At 51.6% G+C, this 15,103-nt stretch overlaps 9 protein-coding genes across 9 annotated transcripts; 5 read left to right on the plus strand and 4 right to left on the minus strand.

The window, feature by feature from the left end:
- Nucleotides 1-142: 142 nt before the first annotated feature.
- Nucleotides 143-3,904, plus strand: GL50803_00114609 (Pyruvate-flavodoxin oxidoreductase; the record flags this gene model as incomplete). The annotated part of the gene is made up of 1 exon (XM_001708652.1): nt 143-3,904. One exon carries the CDS (start codon nt 143-145, stop codon nt 3,902-3,904), a length of 3,762 nt encoding a protein of 1,253 aa, XP_001708704.1.
- A 19-nt stretch (nt 3,905-3,923) lies between these two features.
- On the plus strand, nt 3,924-4,271 carry GL50803_0029630 (uncharacterized protein; the record flags this gene model as incomplete). The annotated part of the gene is made up of 1 exon (XM_001708651.1): nt 3,924-4,271. The coding sequence occupies one exon, from the start codon at nt 3,924-3,926 to the stop codon at nt 4,269-4,271; it is 348 nt and encodes a 115-aa protein (XP_001708703.1).
- A 26-nt stretch (nt 4,272-4,297) lies between these two features.
- Nucleotides 4,298-5,548, minus strand: GL50803_0023800 (uncharacterized protein; the record flags this gene model as incomplete). The annotated part of the gene is made up of 1 exon (XM_001708650.2): nt 4,298-5,548. The coding sequence occupies one exon, from the start codon at nt 5,546-5,548 to the stop codon at nt 4,298-4,300; it is 1,251 nt and encodes a 416-aa protein (XP_001708702.2).
- Nucleotides 5,549-5,615: 67 nt separating this feature from the next.
- GL50803_0011740 (putative Ser/Thr phosphatase 2C) lies at nt 5,616-6,698 on the minus strand (the record flags this gene model as incomplete). The annotated part of the gene is made up of 1 exon (XM_001708648.1): nt 5,616-6,698. One exon carries the CDS (start codon nt 6,696-6,698, stop codon nt 5,616-5,618), a length of 1,083 nt encoding a protein of 360 aa, XP_001708700.1.
- Nucleotides 6,699-6,729: 31 nt separating this feature from the next.
- GL50803_00101397 (Ankyrin repeat protein 1) lies at nt 6,730-7,770 on the minus strand (the record flags this gene model as incomplete). Its single annotated transcript, XM_001708647.1, has 1 exon — nt 6,730-7,770. One exon carries the CDS (start codon nt 7,768-7,770, stop codon nt 6,730-6,732), a length of 1,041 nt encoding a protein of 346 aa, XP_001708699.1.
- A 160-nt stretch (nt 7,771-7,930) lies between these two features.
- On the plus strand, nt 7,931-9,601 carry GL50803_0011742 (Transcription factor RRN3; the record flags this gene model as incomplete). Its single annotated transcript, XM_001708645.1, has 1 exon — nt 7,931-9,601. One exon carries the CDS (start codon nt 7,931-7,933, stop codon nt 9,599-9,601), a length of 1,671 nt encoding a protein of 556 aa, XP_001708697.1.
- Nucleotides 9,602-9,708: 107 nt separating this feature from the next.
- GL50803_0011743 (uncharacterized protein) lies at nt 9,709-11,148 on the plus strand (the record flags this gene model as incomplete). The annotated part of the gene is made up of 1 exon (XM_001708644.1): nt 9,709-11,148. The coding sequence occupies one exon, from the start codon at nt 9,709-9,711 to the stop codon at nt 11,146-11,148; it is 1,440 nt and encodes a 479-aa protein (XP_001708696.1).
- Nucleotides 11,149-11,188: 40 nt separating this feature from the next.
- Nucleotides 11,189-11,773, minus strand: GL50803_00104866 (uncharacterized protein; the record flags this gene model as incomplete). Its single annotated transcript, XM_001708642.1, has 1 exon — nt 11,189-11,773. One exon carries the CDS (start codon nt 11,771-11,773, stop codon nt 11,189-11,191), a length of 585 nt encoding a protein of 194 aa, XP_001708694.1.
- Nucleotides 11,774-11,970: 197 nt separating this feature from the next.
- GL50803_00137731 (CDC45-like protein) lies at nt 11,971-15,102 on the plus strand (the record flags this gene model as incomplete). The annotated part of the gene is made up of 1 exon (XM_001708641.2): nt 11,971-15,102. The coding sequence occupies one exon, from the start codon at nt 11,971-11,973 to the stop codon at nt 15,100-15,102; it is 3,132 nt and encodes a 1,043-aa protein (XP_001708693.1).
- Nucleotide 15,103: the final 1 nt, after the last annotated feature.

A 15,103-nucleotide genomic window follows, 5' to 3' on the forward strand; every position in this document is an offset into this window, starting at 1 on the left:
AAGGGCTGCTGATTACACACAACCAATGGGCTAGCGAAAACCCTGGTGCCCCCTATGGTCTGGAGCAAGGCCCAAACGGGTAACTTAATTTAAAGCTTAAACGCCTGTGGTCAAGACATTTCAGAGGCCACAAAATTAAAATATGACGACCGCCCTGTCCTCTCAGGAGCAGCTGTGCATCGACGGCGCGACTGCGACGTCCATGATGGTGTACAGGCTGATCGACTTCACGGCCATCTTCCCCATCACCCCGTCCTCTGTCATGGCCGAGATGATCGAGCAGTACGCCGCGCAAGGCAAGAAGAACATCTTCGGAAACGTCGTCACTGTCCGCCAGGCCTGGTCGGAGCTTGGAGCCATTGGCACGTGTCACGGAGCAGCGACCGCAGGCGCCCTCACGGCGACCTTCAGCTCGTCGCAGGGGGTCCTCCTCATGATCTCTAACCTCTACCACATGGCTGGCGAGCGCATCCCCTTCGTCCTGCACGTCGCCACGCGCACCGTCGGGATGGCAGCCACCTCTCTCGCTACAGATCATACGGACGTCTACGCAATCGAAGGCACGAACATGTGCGCCCTGTCCAGCTGCAACGTCCAGGAGTGCTACGACATGTCTCTGGTTGCCCACACGACTGCTACGAATGTCCAGGCCGCCTTCTGCCATTTCTTCGAGGGATATCGTGTCTCCCACCAGTTCGAGACGATCCAGGTCTTCAAGGACGACGCAGACATCAAGGACTTCCTCAGCGAGGACCAGCTTGCCAAGTGGAGGAGCGAGAACGCCATGGACACTGATCGCCCGATCGCCTCGAACATCGGTCTCGGAGGCGAGATCCACATGCAGATAGTTGAGTCCCAGGGTGCTGTCTTCGACTCTATCCCGTACCGTATCGAGGAGGCCTTCGACCTGCTCCACCGGAAGACTGGCCGCCGTTACCACTGCTTCGAGTACTTCGGCCACCCGACCCCCGATGTTGTTGTCGTCGTCATGGGCGCAACCAGCCTCACTTTTGAAAACGTCGTCGACGCGCTTGTTAACCGCGAGAACCGCCGCGTTGGCTTTGTCAGAGTCCGCCTCTTCAGGCCGTTCAGCATCGAGCTCTTCAGCAACGCTATTCCCAAGTCTGCGAAAGTTGTTGTGGCCCTCGATCGCGCACCAGAGCTCCTGAACGCCGGCGGTACGCTCTACCGCGAGACTCTTGCCGCTCTCATGAAGACTGGCCGCCTTGGCGCGGGCAAGAACTCTGTCCGCCTCGTTGCTGGCGGCCGCTACTCGTACTACGGATGGGAGCTCGGGCCCGCAGACGTGGTCACTCTCTATGAGACGTTCGACGTCAGCACGCGCCACGTCGAGAAGATGCCGACGGACTTCGTGCTCAGCATCAAGGACGATATCCGCAAGCGCTCTCTCCGCCCGGCGCTCCCGGAGCACGTCCCGAAGAGCCTCCTTCCAGAGGGCACCACGGAGTGCATCCTCTGGGGTCTCGGCTCAGACGGCACCATTGGTGCCTGCCGCAACGCCATGAAGATCCTCTCCGACCGCGTGGGGTGCGAATGCCAAGCCAACTTCGAGTTCGACGGCAAGAAGTCCGGCGGCACCACCGTCTCACACCTTCGCTTCGGGCCAAAGAAGATCAGGGCCCAGTACAACATCGAGGAGGCCGGGTATGTTGCCTGCCACGCGCAGAGCTACGTGAGCAAGTTCAACGTCCTCCACGGCATCAAGGAGGATGGGTTCTTTGTCCTGAACACGGAGCATGATACGGTCGAGACTCTCGAGAAGTATCTGCCTGCCGAGATGAAGAGGGAGATTGCCCGCAAGAACATCCGAGTCTATGCCGTCAACGCAAATAAGGTCGCGCAGTCGGTCGGCCTTGGCGGACGCATAAACACGATCATGATCCTCTTCTTCCTCAAGCTCGGGCTCAGCAAGCTTCTTGACTTCGATGTCGCCTGCGAGGACATGAAGGCTGCCGCGAGGATTACCTACGCTAAGCAGAAGGCAGAGGTCATCGAGGCGAACGTGAAGGCCATTGACGTTGCTCGCTCCATTATAGAGCAGTGCCACATAGAGTACGATAAGGCGCGCTGGGTCAACGCTGACCCGAGCGAGTCGACTGCAAACCAAACCTACGGCCCAGAGCCTGACAAGTATGTCAAGGACATCATCTTGCCTGCCGTCACGAGGAAGTTCGCCAACATCGGCACCAAGGATGTGATGAAGTACAACTCTGGGAAGATTCCAGGCGGCTACTCCAAGTATGAGAAGCTCGGCTCTGCCGCCAAGGTTCCCATGTGGAAGAAGGAGAACTGCATCCAGTGCGGTTTCTGCTCTGTCCAGTGCCCGCACGCCGCCGTCCGCTGCTTCGTCATGAATGAGGACGCAAAGCCTGACAACGTCCCCGAGGACTTCGAGATGCTCGACATGAAGGGCAAGCTCGCTGCCGTTAACAGCGATTCCTCGAAGATCAAGTTCCGCGTCCAGGTTTCGCCGCTCGACTGCAGGGGATGCGGAGTCTGTGTAGAGGCCTGTCCCAAGGATGCCCTTGCCATGACCCCCATCGACACTGTCCTCGACAAGCAGCAGAAGCTCTTCGACTGGGCCTACGATTCTCTTCAGTTCACCCAGGGCACCACAAACATCGACACGGAGAGCTGCAACCTCCGCGACCTGCAGCTCCGCTTCCCGTACATGGAGTTCCCTGGCTCCTGCCCCGGCTGCGGTGAGAGTAACACGATGAAGATGCTGGCGACCCTCTATGGAGATTCGATGGTCGCCTCCATCGGCGTCGGGTGCTCGCTTGTCTGGATGCATTTCGGCTACATGCGTCCGTTCAACCTTGACAGCGACTCCCGCGGTATTGCCGCCTGCTCGTCGCTCTTTGAGGACAACTCTGTTTTCGGCTGGGGTGTCGCTCTTGATCGCGATGCCAAGCGTGCAAACCTTCGCGAGTACCTTCAAGCCAACGTCGAGAAGATCACTGACGAGTCCCTGAAGACTACCGTCCAGGGCTGGCTCGACGCGTTCGACGACCGCAAGGCCTCCATCCGCACGTCTCGTGAGCTCCGCAGCACGGTCGGCATCGAAAGGCTCGACAAGGGCGACTACAAGAACAACCCTGAGTATATCATTCCGACTGTGGACAATCTTGCTTCCAAGTTCCAGCAGTCCGGCGTCGATCTGGATGTTGCGAAGCACATCCTCCTCAACAACAACTACCTTATCAAGGCCTCCCATTGGCTTGTGGGCGGTGACGGCTGGGCCTACGACATTGACTTTGCTGGCTTCGACCACATCGTCGCCTCTCGCGATCGCGTGCGTGTGCTCGTTCTCGTCAACCACTGCTTCGGTAACACGGGTGGCCAGAAGTCGAAGGCCACGTCGATCGGCAGCGTCATGAAGAACGCGTACTCCGGCGTCAACGTCAAGGACAAGAAGATGGGCGTCATGCTCATGAGCACATACCGCGACGTCTACGTGGCACAGATCTCCCTCGGCTACAACCGTAACCAGGCCCTCCAGGTCTTCAGGGAGGCAGAGCACTTTGACGGCCCCGCAGTTGTTCTCGCCTACTGCCCGTGCATCTCGCACATGGTCCAGGGCGGTCTCACTCACCAGGAGAGGCAGCAGAAGCTCGCCGTCGAGACGGGTGTCTGGCCTGTCTTCCGCTACAACCCGTCCAAGCCCATCGGTGACCGCATGAAGCTGGAGTACAAGGGGCCAATCAAGCCCGTCAAGGACTTCATGAACACGGAGCAGAGGTTCGGCGCCCTTGCAAAGAGGGACCCTGCCAGGTTCGAGGAGATGGCTGCGGCTCTCCAGTCCGACGTTGAGGAGCACTGGAAGGTTCTTCAGGGGCTCAAGGCCATCGACGTGCCCACGGACCCGATTGTTTTCGGGTAAAAAAGTGAATCATCTCGCGATGCTTTTTCGGGGGGTCTTGTACGTCTCTTACGGTATCCACCTTGCTCTCCACGCTCTTCTGTTGCTGCTCCTCGTGGCCCAGCTCCTTCTTGTCTTCCACTTTGGATACATCGAGAATCCTGTATTTCGGATCGTCGAGCCCCACCCACAAATGCAAGCCGCGTTGGTCAGCTACGGGGTCGTGGGGTCGTTAGTCGTTGTCATATTCACCGTTGGAAGGCTCATCCACGAGGCGCGGAGCATTTTGGTCCCTGTGTGTCGGGTACTGTATCTTCTATTATACGTGGCCGTGGTCCCGCTTGTGTTGTTGCGCCGCTTCCACTTCCTTAAGAAGCGCATAAGGTAAAGCGACACAAAGTCTTGCACAGCTGTTTACAATAGCTTGGAAACTAAAGAGGTCTTGAGGGACCGTCGCAGACCGATGTACGAAAGGCACAGGCTTACCAGGCATGCGAGGAATATGGCTGCTGAGCTCGCAAAGAGGATATAGAAAGGACTGAGGCTTTCTGGCACATAGAATGGGCCGGCACTCTTTGGGTCGCTATCACACAGCCACGGGTTCAGTAGATTCATTCCCAGAAATCCGCTGGGAAGAGCTGCCAGCTTAATCGACACAGATATGAATGCAATCCAAACTTTATATGAAAGGATTCTGTTCTGGCGTCTGTCTAGGCGCAACTGGATGATGAGCATGCGCATATTGAAGCCAGAGAGCATTCGAATCACTTCTATGTGTAGCATTTCACTTTCTAATATGTATATCTCAAGGATCTTCTCTATCCTCTCCACGGAGACAGGCAGGTTCTCAAGTACATCATCGTCAATGTCGTCAAATGTCGCTTTCTTAATTATGTGTATGTCTGCCTGATTATTAATGTTTGCCTGGGACCCCGGCCTCAGAAGGGTGGATGATGAATAAGACATGTTACCCAGGTGCAGTCCCGTGGGCGTGGAATTGGTGCGGACGTGCAGCTGTAAATTTGACATTTGTGACTGTCCCTGGGTGTTGGCACGGATGAAGTCCTGGTTTTTCAGGGAGATACGAGAGACCTGATCGTCGTGGGCTAAGTTGATCAACATCGTTTTGTATCTGTCCAGACATAACTTGATTTGATAGCAAGGGTCGAAGAGAGTCTTATACCCTGTTGAGTCTGCCAGAAGCATGCGGGACGCGTCCCTGGTGAGGCGACGAAATGCGTCCTTGACCTCATTCAAGGTGTACTGGAGCAGAAAGCCCAAGCAATCTAACTCCCACTCGTCATAGTTGCGCATGGCCGCTGCCAGCTGGCTCACAAAGTTAGAGATTCGCGCCTGGCCCTCGTGCGGCATGGAGTCCTTTGGAGGAATACCGACATAGCAGTCACTCCGAGTGATGACCATAGGGATCTGCTCGAGGATGATCAGGCTGAAGCCACTGTTAATGAGGAAGAACGTCTCCCGGGTCACAAGCGAGTATATCTCGCGAGTGGTCAAAAGTGCCCGCAGAGACTCCTGCTTCGGAAGCTTAGAGTCTCCAGTATGGCGAAAAATGAGCACGTCCCCCAGCTTGACGTCTGTCGTGACTGTCCCATCTGCCTGGATGCAGTAAAATAGGAGCTCATCCGCCCAGGCCCCCTCTGCCATCCTCTCTGCTTTTTGCCGGGAGGCCGGCGTTGATGAGGAAGAATTTACTTGCTGACATAGACGCATTCTAGATCCACTTGTTTATCTCCCTTAACAACAGCACAAGCACAGACACGTTGTCCTGTGTACCGCTTCGGATTGCTAAATTCTTGAGCTCGAAAGCTGCCTTTTGAGGCGATCCCGTCTCCTTGAGACACTTTCGAACAGTGTCAACACTTTGCTGATCGGTGACCACGTCCCACACACCGTCACATGCCATTATTATAAACTCGTCTAGCTCATTCGTGGAGCTGGCCGTCACACCGACAGAGTCTGGTGTGGGGTATCTGGGATACGAGCGGAGAAACGGGTCACACGTAACCAAGTTTTTTATGCAATGGTCTCCCAACGCGCGCGAGACGGAGATGAAGCCGTTGACGCGGCCAAAGATGACAGTCCCTCCCAGGGACTTGATGCGGTCAATCTCCAGCTTGTCGCTTGCTTTATGGTCTTCTGTGCATCTGTATGCTGTGCCGTTTATCGAAATAACTGCCCGCGAATCGCCAACTGACGCAAACTCTATCGTGTACTTCGTGACTAGGGCAATGAGAGCAGTACAACCGACATATAGGACGTTCTTCTGCCTTAGCACATCATCCGTCCGTTGAATAGCCTTCCTGATGATTGCACCAAGTTTGCTGGGCTCATTGGGGGGAACCGGGACGCGCACCTTGGCCGACGGGGATATCTTGTCCTTGGAAAATGTTCCGGTACGAACTCCCGAGGACATGGTGGCGTTGGTCAACTGAGAATCTTTTGGAACTCCAGACGGATTTCCACTTAAATTGTGGCCATCGGATGAGAGCTTAGAGCCGGCCTGGGAACACGTTGGCTGACTCATCGACTGATTTGCTAAAGGATCGGCTTCTAAAAGATGCTCAAGCTTCTGATTTAGAAGGTCTTCCAGTAGATAACGGTGCAAATTGTCCCCTGCTATGCGGGCTGCTTCCTGTCCCCCGTGTCCATCATAGATGGCAAAAAAACCAGTGGAGTGAGAGTTGCCTAGTTTGTCTATCATGACGCACACGTCTTCCATCTGTTTGCGGAAGCGTGGGTTCGGGTCCTCTGCATGGCCTATTCCAACTACGCTGGTTAAACGGAGGGTTGCCATTGTCTTTTATCAAGCAATTTTTTGAATTTTACTACCCGGATATCAGCTCCCAGCCACAGGACTCCTGGTCACAGGCGGGGCATACACCGGCATTGGTGTCATAACAATGCCGACAGCAATCCACGCAAATACAAATGTGATTGCATGGGGTGGATGCTATCACAGCCGCCTTGCCTTTGCACAGCGCACACACTTGAGGGTCTAGACCTGCAGATTTGACGCGATTCTCACCGATGGTCTGGAGAGACGCACCTTCGGTGAACACTTTAAAGACGAAGTCTTCTTTCATCTTCTGACACGTAGCGAAGAGAGCCGGCGTTACGCGGCACTCTGCACTTGCTAGGGCATATATGGAATCATAGCTTTTGTTCTCGATGGCATAAGACAGCGCGCACTTCCCCTCTCTGTCCGTCGCCCCCACTTCTGATGGAGTCTCCAATAGCAACTTGATACCCTCAAGATTGCAATTCATGGCAGCATATATTAGGGCTGTTCGCCCATAGACATCCTGCACCCCTGCTTCCTTGTGACGAAGGACACGCATACAGTTGTTGCCAATGGGGCTATTGCAGAGGGCCGCATGGATCAATGCGGTCCGTCCCCACGTGTCCTTTTGGCGCACATGCTTGTCCATTAGTTTTTCCACTGAGTAGACATCCCCTGCTCTCGCAGCACACATTAACGGAGTTAATTTGAGGTTCTTCTTGGTGTACCCGTCTATAGTAGCTACTGCAGAATAGCTTCCGCGTGCTATGGCATAGTCTGACGCCGTCATCCCTGCAAAGTCTTGCATTGCTGCCTCTGCCTGTACCAATGGCAAAGGCGGAACACGCAAGGCGAGGACAGAAAGGATCAAAGCAGTCTGTCCCTTTTCTTTCTCCTGCATTCCTGCCTCGTTCATGAGCAAAGGTATGCAGTTATCGTTCCCATGCTCCGCAGCATACATAAGAGCCGTCTTACCGCTGGCATCAACCGCTCTGAGGTGATCAAGATGTTGCCTCAGCATCTCAAGATCGCCATCTATGGCTGCCTGCATAAGAGGCGTTACGGGGTGGCCTGGGTGGATCTGCATTTAACTTCTTTTTGCTAGACGATTCCTCCCGGATTTAAACTACGCAATCCATCGGGGTCGATTGCAGCATAATTTGATAGCAGATGCCTGTGCACAGTGGGTACAACATGTTCTCCCTTGTTCTTTGCGGGTAAGTGTCGCCTTAAAAATTAGAAGATAAATGGACGAGTTTTTATCTCTACTGAGAAAGTCTTCTGACAAGATTTCCACAGTGTATGCCTCAGTTCTTCAATCTAAAAGCATAGCCGATTCCTTGTTTCAAGGTCTAGTCACAGCTAGCAGTAGTATTACCCCGTCGATGCTTGCTACTATCCTAAAATACCCTTTGTCTTACCCTCTAACAGATATTGACATGCTTTTCTGTGAATGCATCTCGGCACTAGTAGCACAGGATGCTTGCCGCGCCGAGCTTGTCTTTGTTACCCTACTATCCTTTGAAGACGTGGGAGCGACTGGCAGTACGCCTTTCTCTTGCAAGCATGCAAAGGTTGATGTTATTAAGCATATTCTCAGTGCCAATCCAACTGCAATTAATGCTTTGGCGGCAGCCATTCAGGCCACTATTCCCAGCATCCATTGTATAAAGAGAGCTATACCGTGGCTCGACCTCATACTGTTATTAGAAACGAGTATTAGTGGGCTAGTGCATAGCACAGTTGAAGCGGCCATAAAGCTTCTTCTCCTTATAGACAGTCACATCGAGGCGTTCTCTGTGCCTGGCGGAGGCGCCGACGTTCAACCCACAGCGCCTCCTGAGGTTGCCCCATCCGAAGGCGGTGCGGTGGGAAGCTACATAAGTCCATCCTTTGGGTCTCACAAGAAGTTCACCGGGCCGAATCCAGGAAAGCAGGTAGCTTATGAAGAGCCACAAGAGCACTCCGAGGAGGACGCCGTCGAAGGCTGCTTTCTTGAGGATGCTGAATCAATAGATTTTTGTACAGATATAGTGGACCAGCTATTGGTTAGCTATTTTGAACACCTTCGGGCACTATGGAGTAGTGATTCCGGTGGTTATGTAAAGCGTTGTCAAAGTGCTATTATCCCGTGTTTTGCACGTCTGGGGATGTGTCTCCGAACCATCAGGTACACGCAGTTTGTTGTGTTCTATGCCGTGTCACTTGACCCCAGTCTCCCCGGTCTGCTGATAGAATACTTGATAAAGAGGAGCCTATTTGATTTAAGTGCATCCATCTCTACATACTTAGACTCGATGAATTACTTGGGGAGCTTCATTGCTCGCTTCTCTGGACTCACGCTCCCTCTTATGATTGGATCCATCAAGCTTCTCCTCCAATACGCGACCCACCTCGGGGCCGAACTAGATCCTGAGAATATCCACGCTCTGGATCGAGCCATAGGTGTCTACAGAATTGCTGGGGAACTGTGCCTCGATATGGCCCAGAGAGGGTTCGCATATAAGGGCAAAGCTCAGGTTTCAACCAATCTTGTCCCAGGTGGTGTCATACGCTACCTTAGCGTAGTCCGAACACTGCTCTACGCCCTCTGCTTTGTTGCCGAGGACATAGCGCCTCAGGATCTTGACATGGGGGCATTGTCAAGACTGCTACTCTCAGACCTATGCCCAATTGTCTACTTCTATGACATAGGTGTGCAGCTCTTGCACGTGATCCACAAGTGGGCATTTTTAGTGCCCAACGAGCTAGACAAGCTTCACGCCATTCTGGATTATGCCCAGAATGTAGATCTACCATACAATGTCATATCTTGCTTTTATCCCTTTGAGCCATTGTGCTTACCGCGGAGTAGCAACCTTATTGCGCCATATTATCGAGACTATTGGGTACAGGAGGCAGACGATACAGTAGCGTGATTGGCTTGTAGCTCTGGAATAACAGCGTGCATCGACAGGGCAAAGCATTGGGCTCATTCCCAGTAGAAAGTAGAACTCTAAGAAAGTAAATTTCTTTTAGACAGACGATGGCTCTGTGGACTACACAGTTCGCTTTAAGCGCTGGTGACGAACATATGCGCGCATTGGAAGACAGGAATAAACACCTGCGGCAGAAACTGGCCGCTTTGCGACTCGAGTTGACATCGGCCAAGTCCATCAAAGACAAGCGGGAAAAGGATCTGAAGGCCGCCTACAAAAAACAAAAAGAGGCTTATGAGCAGATGAAGCAAAAAGGGTGGTCAGCAGAGGCTGAGCTGAACGGCCAGCTTGCTGTCCTGGAGGCCAAGAAGGAGTCTCTCATTATGACAAAAGAGATTATGGAACAAGAGTACCATGACCTTGACGACATCTGGAAAACTAACAAGGACTCGTTAGATGCACAACTGGCGTTTCTGCAAAGCAATCTCAAGGGCATGGCTACCGAGAAAGCCAACATGCGCTCGGTACTTCGGGACGCCAAGCACAAACTTAGGCATTACTTAAAGGAGTGCGAGGGTCTGCTAGATGCCCAGAAGGACCTTGAACATTCCATTATCGAGGCACTTAGTCTTGCCCGCGCCTTTGTTGTTAGAAAGTTGGCTACCATTGTCCAGGACGATGTCGTGCTTGCTGAGCTGAAGGATCACTACGAGAAGGAAGTCGCAGTGCTTTCCAGTCGTCCTGGACAAACTGCTACGGGTAAGTGCAGGACTTCTGATCTTGTCAGAAGCGAGCAAAAGACAAGCCCTGCTGATTTAGTTACTAGTACAGACAGATCCAAGAAAGCCAAGGAGGACTCGCGGCCCAAATCGGCAGTATCGTTTACTACCGTTAGTAATACAAGCCCAAGGAGTAAGGTATTGATAGAGGATCTGGCATGTGAACCGGCTGTGCCACCTGCGCCACTCACTCTCACTCCGGCTAATGCTAGAGCAGAAGCAGAAGACCAGACACCGGGAGATACAGATCCGCTAAGCACAACACTGCTAATTAGGAATGCTTTAGAGAAAGATAGTAGTGATTACTACCGTCGTCTTCTCAACGAGGATGCGATTAGAGAATTTTGTTTGACCAGTAAAGAGGAGCAATCTTCTACTAGTGCAGGATCATACATGAAAAAGCTTCTTCGTCCCTCAGTGCAGGACTGCACAGAGTCGTATCCTGCAGACAAGCCAACGACATCCGGTCCCAGAGCTGCTTCGTCGTCCAAGAAGGCCAAGAGAAGCTCCTCCTTGAAACGCCGTGCCCAGCAGATCAAGAAGCACAACAAGCAATATCTAGACCAGATGGCTCTGATAGATATCCTTACGGAGCAAAGGAAGACCCTTCAAGACAAGCTCATCAACATCACAAACATCCGGGGAGGAACATACACCAAGGCGTCGACGATAATGATGATCCGCAAGCAAATCGGAGAGCTCACAACAGAGATAGAAGGGCTAATCCAGACCCTTCCAAACATCTCCCCCGTCCCCAAGACGACCTGACCGGCAGAAATTCGTTTACTCTGACTCTCTGTTGAGGAGGCTACACAGAGGGAGTCTTTGCTTTGCGGTCTACATACATTCTGAAGTCAGGCGGTATCTCGTCTTCCTCGTACAAGGAATCTGCGAAGTAGATGCGACGGATACGGCAGTTTGCATGCACAGTCATTCTTGTCGTTTCGATGTAATTTGTACGGTACGCTCTGGCTGTGAAGTCGGTGAGGTTGAACTGTATTTGGTTAAAGCCCGGGCCAAGGCACAAGGGCATAGTGCAGATGAACGGCTTGACACGCGTAGTTCTCTGGTAGTTACTTGCTCGGAAGCGTCGCTTGATGTTCTTGTCGTCAAGGATCTGCACCTCGAAGCTAAAATACTTTCTCATGTTCTTTATAAGCATAACAAGGTAGGGCAGCTTAATTGCGAGTGTATCATTGGGGTCTGCAGGGCACGTTATGTAGTTTGTTGCCACATTGGTCCCCATGATTTCCAGAACGCACGACTGTATGTCTGGGTCTGTAATGCGCTTTATGTGGCCATTCTTGACTGTCTTTGACCAGATCTGCAGCGGCTTTGATCCAACTGCATATAATATAGAGAGGAACCCGGATTGGTATGTGTTGCGAAACATCTCGCGGGCTTTGGTTTTTTTCCGTCCTCAGCTTTTGTGTTTTGAGACTTCAGCTTGGCTTCGCAATTTTTATTGAAACTTGCAATTAATATTGAATTATAGTTAAATTTCCATTGAGCTGGCCACCGAAATCCCCAAGCCAGCGCCAGGCCCTTGTAGGATTTTGTTTGCTGGAATCCCTTCTGGAGCGGCACCTTATGCTTCTAGATAGCTTCCAGTTCCATGCTCACATGAAAGGGTTTCCTAATGTTGCTGTAGCCTTTAGGTTAGATGTTGACGCATTAGCAAGCGTTGCCCTGCTCCGGCTGTTTTTTCGTATGCACCATATACCCTTTTCAGTCTACCCAACCTATACAGATTTCCATCTCTTGAGCCTTCTGAAAACGTTATCCCAGATGACGTCCCTTAAAGCAGAGCCAAATGATCGAGTGGTAATGTTAGTCAATGCAGGTGCAACGCAAGACTTGACCCAGTACGAAAGTCTACGTATCTATGTAATTGATTATTTTCGGCCCGCATCTTTAGCCAACGTGGCGTCTCAGCATGTCTTCCTGTTTGACGAAGGGCTAATATTAGGTAGTTTACTTTTATCTTTTTTTCCGCAAAAGGCAACCCGGATACTCCACGAGGCAATGCTGTCTATTCGTCTAAATAAAGCCAGAGAAGGTGAGAATGCGCCCCATTCACAGAAGGATGAGGAGGACTCAACTAACACAATTGACACAAAATCATATCGGAGAGTCAGACGAGAGGATAAAGAGCGGGAACAGCCTGATCATGTTTACCCTGCCCAGGATCAGAGCCTATCGGACGATCAGGACACTGAGACGAGTGAGAGCACAGACGCTCCGCAGCATCATCCATTCGATGGCTCTGATACTGATTTCATTAACGTTCCAGCGGCACCTTCTCAATCTGGCAAACTGGGTTTGCTCCTGGATGACCCAATCGATCAGGACATCTCACCCCATGGTGAACCAGAATATTCTGATAGCGTAAACAAGGAGTCCACCGAAGAAAGTGTCCATTCCTCTCTTCAAGATGGGGTCCAGCTGTCGTTCGTTTCAGATGACACTCACCTCACTGATGTGTCAATGGGAGCAACACACCGACAGGTTGATGTCCTGCTCAAGGAGGCTGAGCTCCATAGTCACGAATCCAGGCGTCACCTTAGTACCTCCTTCAACGCACAAGCACACCCCTTTAAGTATTCAGACATGACGAGACAAAGCGAATCACAAGGAGATAGTGTGCAGGATGATAGGCAGGATGCTGTCGCAGCGGCCTTCGCTCTTTTGCAAGAGAAAGCCGCATCTACGAGCTCCATAACAGAACTGGCTACTTTGCAAGTCCTCTATTGCAAGCTGTCTGCAGAAGATTTTACCCACATATACAGGGTTCTCTCCAGTACTATTTCTCATCCTAGCTCGGCACAGGTGGCTATGACAGCTGAGTACATGAAGCTGCGGGCGATAGCTTCCCCTTCGGCAATTTTGCTTTATAATATTCTCTCTGAAGAGGCGAAGACAGGCCTGTTTATGAACAGATCGTTGATGGTCTCTATTCAGTGGCATGCGATGACGGGGGCGGCTGGGGCGTTTGTCATGCAACGTTGTTCTCTGAACGCTGTCAAGGACTTGCTAACCTCATGCATGAATACGCTTCAGCTTAAAGAGAAGCATTTTACCAGTACACTCAGTGTGTCTCAGTATACCGCGGGGGCGAAGAACTTGAGCTTGGAGGAGGTCATCGCCAATTCTCAGCGAAATGGCTCGCTGGATATGCATGCCAATGCTCCGAAATTTACGACCTATTCGGATCCAGAGCCGAGTGTAGGCTCTGTAGTAGGCTCTGCTGTGGGCAACGAAGATTCGCTGCACTCAATACTGAGCCAGAGCAGCAGACTAAGCAGTCTTCTTAACACTAACGACACTGGACCTGCTTTTACAAAATCCATGCAAACATCGCTACCACTCCATGATCCTCTCCCCTACGTAGTTGTTAATGATCCGTTCTTGTACTGCCTGCGCATGACATCTTTATACAATGCACTATGCTTCACTAACAGCAGTCTCCTTCGCGCGGTCTTCGACAGTTATGTGAGCAATCGAAAGTCTCTTCAGACAGCGACGACTGCAAATATGGTCAGCTTCTTCTGCAATATCAATGGGTTTGGTCCAGATCTCTATCAGAAGAGCTGGTCTGAGCAGGACAACAACGCTCGTTTCTTTATTCTTTCCCAGTACACAGCCAGTATCAGAAAGACAAGTGCTCCTTGGAGATCTATTCCCTTCGTGCCAAATATGGTTTATACCACAGAAACAAATGTGGAGATCAGTGCTTTTGATATGGCGTATCTTCTTGAGGGCTTGATGATGCTTTTGCCTCCCAGCCATACCCGTAAACCTGACAGGGCGGAGCCTGAGGATAATAATGGTAACACGCAGGTGCCTCTGGTTGTGTGCGACGATCTAACGCACGCACAATTATTAACGATGATGTACAAATGCGCCTTTGCAGGTCCTGACGAGATTCTAGAGTTGTCTACCACCCGCAGATTTGCTACCATTTTCCAGCGGATCCTTGATACTCGCTCAGAAATCCTTCAACATGCGCAGAAATCATATCTGTTCTATCGGCAGCGTTATAGAAAGATCGACCCCATCCCAGGAGTCCACGTTTCAGAGCTACCAGTGGCCAGCCTAAGCCACTCGCTTCTGTATTTTAGTAAGGTCGTTGCAGAGTTTCGGCTACTCTGCGTGCACCGGCATCTTCAGAGCCTTTCGCGCTCTCCAATTAGCTTTAGATTTAGGTATGGACATAAAGATTTGCAAGTGATTCTGCCGTCTGTATCCTCGCGAGACGCTGGTAGATGGAGAAGGTACACCCATATTTCACCGAAGCAAAGCTTTGAGGATACATTACAGCGGCAGAGCGTAATCCTGGTCTTCAAGGGGCCAGACTATGCCCTAGCGTCTGGGGCAAGTGCACGTTTGAGCCTCTTCGATGCGTGGTTGGCTAATAGCCTGCCGCCCATAAGAGAAATTCTTACCAAGAAGGGTGTCTTTACGGAAAGCTGTGTTGAACACGATGCCTCTGTGGTGACTGTGCCATTGCAAATGACATTTACCATATTACCAGTCATCAAGGGATTTATGGCAGCAAACTTAGAAGCAGAAAATGCGCAGATAAAGAAGATAATCGATCAAAAGGAGAGCTCAAAGCATGAAAAGCATAAGCAAGGAGTGGATGCAGATAACGAGGATGAGCAGGCTAAGCAAGAAAGCGAAGCTGACGACATCTGTGTCGATGAGGGTGTTAGTAAATAGT

This window comes from Giardia intestinalis, chromosome 2 (genome assembly GCF_000002435.2).
Source record: "Giardia intestinalis strain WB C6 chromosome 2, whole genome shotgun sequence".
NCBI lineage: Eukaryota > Fornicata > Diplomonadida > Hexamitidae > Giardia > Giardia duodenalis.